Source organism: Otolemur garnettii, unplaced genomic scaffold, assembly GCF_000181295.1.
Source record: "Otolemur garnettii isolate 467f Iridium unplaced genomic scaffold, OtoGar3 scaffold00178, whole genome shotgun sequence".
In the NCBI taxonomy this organism is placed as follows: domain Eukaryota; kingdom Metazoa; phylum Chordata; class Mammalia; order Primates; family Galagidae; genus Otolemur; species Otolemur garnettii.
In genome coordinates this window covers 176,646-182,438 of record NW_003852573.1, presented here as the reverse complement: position 1 = coordinate 182,438, position 5,793 = coordinate 176,646, and the positions used below count along the sequence as shown (strand labels likewise).

At 53.5% G+C, this 5,793-nt stretch overlaps 1 protein-coding gene across 1 annotated transcript in view; it reads right to left on the bottom strand.

Annotated features, from left to right (window-relative positions):
• Nucleotides 1-379: 379 nt before the first annotated feature.
• The window catches only part of CAMK1G (calcium/calmodulin dependent protein kinase IG), a 17,724-nt gene continuing 12,310 nt past the window's right edge, over nucleotides 380-5,793 (bottom strand). Inside the window, exons 6-11 of the mRNA XM_012811842.1 lie at nucleotides 5,346-5,421; nucleotides 4,234-4,346; nucleotides 3,396-3,474; nucleotides 1,689-1,776; nucleotides 1,041-1,465; nucleotides 380-470 (exon numbers count right to left, since the gene is read on the bottom strand). Coding sequence (XP_012667296.1) covers nucleotides 380-470; nucleotides 1,041-1,465; nucleotides 1,689-1,776; nucleotides 3,396-3,474; nucleotides 4,234-4,346; nucleotides 5,346-5,421 — 872 coding nt within the window. The remainder of the gene's footprint in view (nucleotides 471-1,040; nucleotides 1,466-1,688; nucleotides 1,777-3,395; nucleotides 3,475-4,233; nucleotides 4,347-5,345; nucleotides 5,422-5,793) is intronic.

The following is a 5,793-nucleotide window of genomic DNA, read 5'->3' as shown; positions in this document are numbered from 1 at the left end:
GCTCCTCCTGCCTGCAGCTTTAACCGAGGCCTCTATGCCCGGGGGCTCCCCCCGGGCCTCTGTGAGGGGCTGCCCCAGGAGGCAGCAGGCCCGTGCTTCTGACCAGAGACTGCTCCTGCCAGGCCCTGCTCCACTTGCTCTGCTGGCCTCCCTCTGCCGGGTAGACACCACGTTTGGAAGGGCAGAGAAGAGATGAGCATCTCTCCTGCGGGAAAAGGGTTCAGGATGAGGGTGGTGCTGACCCCGTGCAGACCCCATCATTGAGATCTGCTAGGGGTTCTCCTCTGGGATGGAAGCTCTCCCTAGGCCATGAGCCCTGGCCCTCTGGCCTCTGGTCCTCACCTGAAAGTTGCAGTGACATGGGCACGGGCTCCAGGGATCACATAATGAGGCAGACTCCAGTCTGCCCTGCCCGGCAGTGGGAGCTGCCACCAGCCTTCACAGGCACCATGACCTCTGATTTGAAATTCCTGGAAAGGAAATGAAGCAGAAGTCTTTGAAGTATCTGAGGAAGGGAGAAGCTCTGGAGGGAGGCGGGGAGTTCTCTGAGCCTACGGCATCCACTCAGCTCTCCCTTCAGGAGGTTCAGAAAGTTCAAGCCTCTGCAGAAAAGACATACAAGACAACCAAGTCCCGCCAACCTCTTCCCTCCTCCAAAACACAGAGGCCCTGGAAACTCAAGGAATCTAGTGCCACCACTTACGTGTACCCTACAGTTTTCTGTAGGCTTTTATAATCTAAATTGTAGATTTAGATTATAGTACCTCTGGGAGGCAGGCTAAGTCAACCCATTTTACAGATGTGCAAACTAGAGGCAGAGACATTGACTGGCTTGCCAATGAGACAGTCACTGACAGTCAGTGAGTGACAGGGACAGAAGTGGGCATTTCCCAGGCCCCCTGATGCAGAGCTCTTCCTGCTTTCTAGAGCTGCCTGAAGCAGGAGAGGCTTTCCTGTCAATTGCTGTCATCTCTCTTGCCTGAGTTCTTTCAGAGTCAGGCTGAGCAGGGCTGGGTCTGTCTTTGGCTGCAAATACGTACTGTTTTTTGTTGGCCTTTTTGAGGAGTGTGGGCTCGGAGCAGCAGGAGGACTTCCCTTTGCTCCCAGTGCTCAGGCAGCTAGAGCAGCAGCCGCAGGGCCGGGCAGCCAGGGGCCCCTGTTGCATGGGCACCAGGCTGCTGCTGATGCGGAGGGAGCCGTTGACGAGGCAGTTGAGGGACCTGCCACCAGGGGCAGTGGGCCGGCGGCCGTGCTGGCAGGGCAGCCGGGTCAGTGCTGGGAGTGCCACACTCTGGTCCAGGACGGGTGCTTCGGTGATGGTGACCTCAGGGGAGCTGGGTGTAGAGGCCTCTGAGGCTTGAGTGACAGGCGGCCTGTTCTCCACCTCGGGGCGGACGCCCGGGCTGTGCAGGTTCATGTGCAGTTTCCTCATGTGATGGACCACTGCTGCGGCGTTGAAGGCTTGCTGGGGAGACACAGGAGCAGCTGGGGGCCGACCACATCCTCGGAGGGCCGCAGGTCTGAGCTTTCCCTTTGCCTTCTGGCCTTGTGAAACGAGGGTGCCCACTTCTCCTTTCACAGAACCCCAGTGCCTGTGGTGATGCCCCAAGGAAAGCCCTTATGCCAGCCCCTGCCGGCCCAGCCTGCAGGGGCCCAGGCGGCCTGCTCCCCCGGAGAGGACAGCTTACCCTCCACTTGCTCTTAGCAAAGTTCTTCTGGATTTGGAGGCTGACTGATGGGTAGATGTCCCGGTGGAGGGCTGTGTTTCCGTCAATCCTGTGGACGCAGGAGGGGACCCCTCACTACTAGGTGGCAACGCACACTCCACCAAGGGTGGGCATGGTGCTTGGCGGGCCTGGCTAAAACTGAGTAGAGTGCCCAGGAGAAGGGCAGCCCACGGTAGGAAAGGGTGGCAAGCCGGGGCCCTCTCTCTGCTGGTCAGGTCGTAGTGGGCTCATGCTTTGGCAAAACCGAAAACTTTCAGAGCTGGGTTGGCAAACTATGGCCTGTAGGCCAAATCTCCCCCTTTCCTGCTTTTGTGAGTAAGGTTTTATTGGAACACGGCCATGCTCATTTCTTTAAGTATGTCCTTGGCTGTTTTTGCACTGCAACAGCAGGGTTAAATAGTTGCCACAGAGACAGTATGGTCAGCAAAGCTTCAAGTATTTACTAGCTGGTCTTTTACAGAAAAAGTTTATTGACCCTAGCATCATAGGGCAGTTAGGTAGTCACTGTCCTTTAGCCCAAACCCTATCAGAATCCACTTCCTCCTTGAAGCCCTCCTTGATGAGTATCATCTGGAATCATCCAGTACAGGCTGCCCCTTCCTACCCTCTTAGCCTAGGTGTGGAGTTGTCCATGCCATGGACTACGGTAATTTAGGGTAAGCTGTGTAATTAACAAAGAGAAATGGGGAGGTCTGCATGGACTGCAGGGGTGAGGGCTGAGGGCAAGGGCAGAGACTGATTTGGATCCTGAAGGACGCTACAGATGGGGCAGAGGCAGGACATTGTAGGTGAGGAAAAGGTCTGACCCAAGATGTAGTTAGAAAGGACCTTGGTGTGGGGCGTCCTCAAACTGCAGCCGGGGAGCCACGTGCTACCCACTGAGGACACCTGCCAGGTGTTTTTGCCACCTCTGCCTGTCCTGCTTAGCAGCTGACTCGTCCCACGGCCTGCATTCTGGCCCTCCAACGTTCTGAGGGATAGTGAACTGGCCCCCTGTTTAAAAAGTTTGAGGACCCCTGGTGTGGTGAGTAGGCAGAGAGAGTGGTATAGCTGTTGGGTCTGTCTGGAGCAAAGAATGTGTGTTGGGGATCCCGGGAAATGAAGCTGGTGGTAAAGAGTCAGACCAGATTAGCAAAAACCCAAAGGACATGGGAATCTAGGCTTGTGGTGGTGAGAAGTGGGGTGCTATTGTAAATTCTTGAGATTGGGGCGTAACATGGAAAAAAAAGTGTTTCAAGATTTTCTTTTCTTATTTTATCAATTGGTTGCTTTGTGATTGTTCTTAAATCACTTCACCCACAACAAGCTTTGAAACCAGAGCAAAATGAAGCTCTTAAGGACAGGACAGAGTTTCCTGTTTGTGATGCCTCCCAAGTAACTAGTCCTGAGTATTGCACCCTGTCCCAGAGCTGAAAGACAGGGCCTGGCTGTGCCTAGCTCCTGCACTTGACTTGGACAACTCAGCTGCCACTCTTAAATCCGAACATGCTCAGTTCAGTGCTATTTGCATCTCCATCTGGACCTGAGGAACAATCGCATGCTCCTTGAATGTCACAACAGTATATGGCTCAGGGCAAGCAGATTTCAGGGGAACGTGACATGAACAAGTCAGCATGACTTTGGGAGCCACCAGGCTAGGGTGTGGGGGCCACCCCACTTCTCACTCACCAGGGGTGATTCAAAGCCTTCTCACAGGTGTACCGCTCATTCGGGTCCTTCTCCAGCAAGTGGCAAATAAAATCCTTGGCTAGAGGGAACAAGCAGAGAGACACAACAACTAAGGACCAGATTTCATGACTGATGGAAATTCACTTCCGGGCTGGTGGGTGGCAGTGAATGCATCTTTAGCTAATCTTCCAAAGAGGCAATTTTGAAAGGCTTAAAAGAGAAAGAAAAAAAAAATTCAAACCACCTAAAAACAACCCACCACAAACCCGCAAAGAAGAGAGGCTCTAAGAGCCTCACCCACACAGAACCACGGAACATCGCCAGTCACGAGGCGCCATGTGCCTCACATCCCATGTGCGTGCACTTGCACTAAAACCCGGGCCAGCACTGGCACATGGGCACACATGTGAGTGCTGGGCTGCTCCTGCTCTGATTTCCACTTGACAGGCCCCACAGCACGCGGGGACCGTCTTCTCACACACAGAGATGTTGCACACTCCTTCTTGCTGTCTAGCCCCTTGGTTTTGCTGCTCCCGCCCAGAACACTCCCCTGCTGCCCGGCTCTCCCGGCCTCTCCTCTAAGCTGCCACCCCCTGCTACCACTTTACCAGGCATACTGTGGTTCTTCCCACAGAAAAACAAAGGCGTGGCCCTTAGATGTAAATAATTTATCTGGCCTTTGAGGCAGATGAAGATTTCTCCACTTTCCTTGGCAGCCTGGACTGTAAGATCCCTAGGGACTTTGAAGAGCCAGGACTGTCATCCCTTGTTAAGCAATTTCCTCTTGGCAACCACTGCCTCCAGCCTGTTATCTGTCTTTCACACCTATTGGCCTTACCTGACTCAGAAATGTCATCCCAGAACGGAGACTCAAACTCATAATAGCCCTCCTTGATCTTCTCAAAAAGCTTAGACTCAGTTTCCTCGTAGAAAGGGGGATACCCACACAGCCTGTAGTGGGACAGGAGAAAGGTACAGAGCTGAGCAACCCTGCCAGCCTCCCTCTCCCCCCAGATTCCCATTGTGCATACAGGTAGGCCAAAGGGGATCCCAGACCAGTGGTGTGACCAGGACATAGGTCTGCCTCTGATTCAGGAATGGTGCAGGGCCCGTAAAGCATTTATGCAGGCTCCAGGGCTTGGAACAGGCATCCCTGGCTGGCCCCTTTGTATGTTACTCCCCCTGACCCTTGCCACCACCTTCCCTGTATTCCCCCTGACTCTTGGGTGCTGTATAAAATAGATTTAAGAAGGTTGGTAGAATGCCCACTTGAATGTAAGTTTCACGAGGGATTTATTTAGACTGTTTTGTTCACTGCTCTATTCTTGAGCACCTACCCCAGGGATTGACGCAGAGTAGTCAGTGAATACGTGATGAGTAAATGAATGAGTGAGAGTAATTATTCAACGTAAACTTAGGAAAGCGAGAACTGAATTCAGCAAACATCTTACAGCAGGTTATTTTCCTAAGGGTGAGTTTGCTGTAGGCGAGAGGAATGGTGGAGAGGAGGTGATGAGCAGCTTAGGAGAGGGATAACTTGGGACAGCAAAAGAGTGACCCAGAGCGGCCCTGACCAGCTTCAGGTCACCATTCTGCCTGGAGAGAGAAAGGTGAGATGTAGGAGCAATGGGTCCACCGGACTTCCAAGCCTGGCTGGGCCTATCTCTCTTTTCACTGTTCATTCTACAGGGTGCGAGGAATTCCCGCATTCATTGACAGATGGTAGGGGTGGGATGTAGGAGAGGGGAGAGGAGCAGGGCAAGTGGTGGGGTCATGCTGGACTCGGTTTTTATAACTTGGTCAAGACAGAGGAGGTTTTGGAGTGGTGTACATGTGTGTGTGCACCTGTGTGCATGCTATGGTGGAGGTGTTGAGATAGCAAAGGGGAGGAGGAGGGGTGAATGGACTCTGGATTTCCTAGGAGCTGAGCCAATTCTCGCATCTACTCACAGTATGTAGGTGATGACACCAATGGACCAGCAGTCCACGGCCTTGCTATAGGGCTTCTGGGCCAGCACTTCCGGAGCTGCAGCACACCAAGGGCAGAGTCAGGGTTGGGGGCAAGAGGAGGGGGCTGAAGGTTGGGGAGAGGCATAGAGAAGAGGACTAGGGAAGATCAGGGGATGGTGGTGTTTCTATAAGCCTGAAAACTCCCCAAGGGCAGGGGCTGTGTCTCTTCCTGGAAGATAAATCTTCCTGCAAAGAGAGACTGACTTCTCCCTTAGACTGGGAGCTGCCTCTCAGTGGGTCCATGACCATCCCATCAGAACTGGGAGTCTCCAGGGCTGCGTCTTCCCATCAGACTGAGAACTCTCTGACAGCAGGACCGATGTCTCCCCACTCAGGCAGGGGATTCCCAGGGCAAGGGCTGTGCCTCTCCCTCAGGCAGCAAGGACTT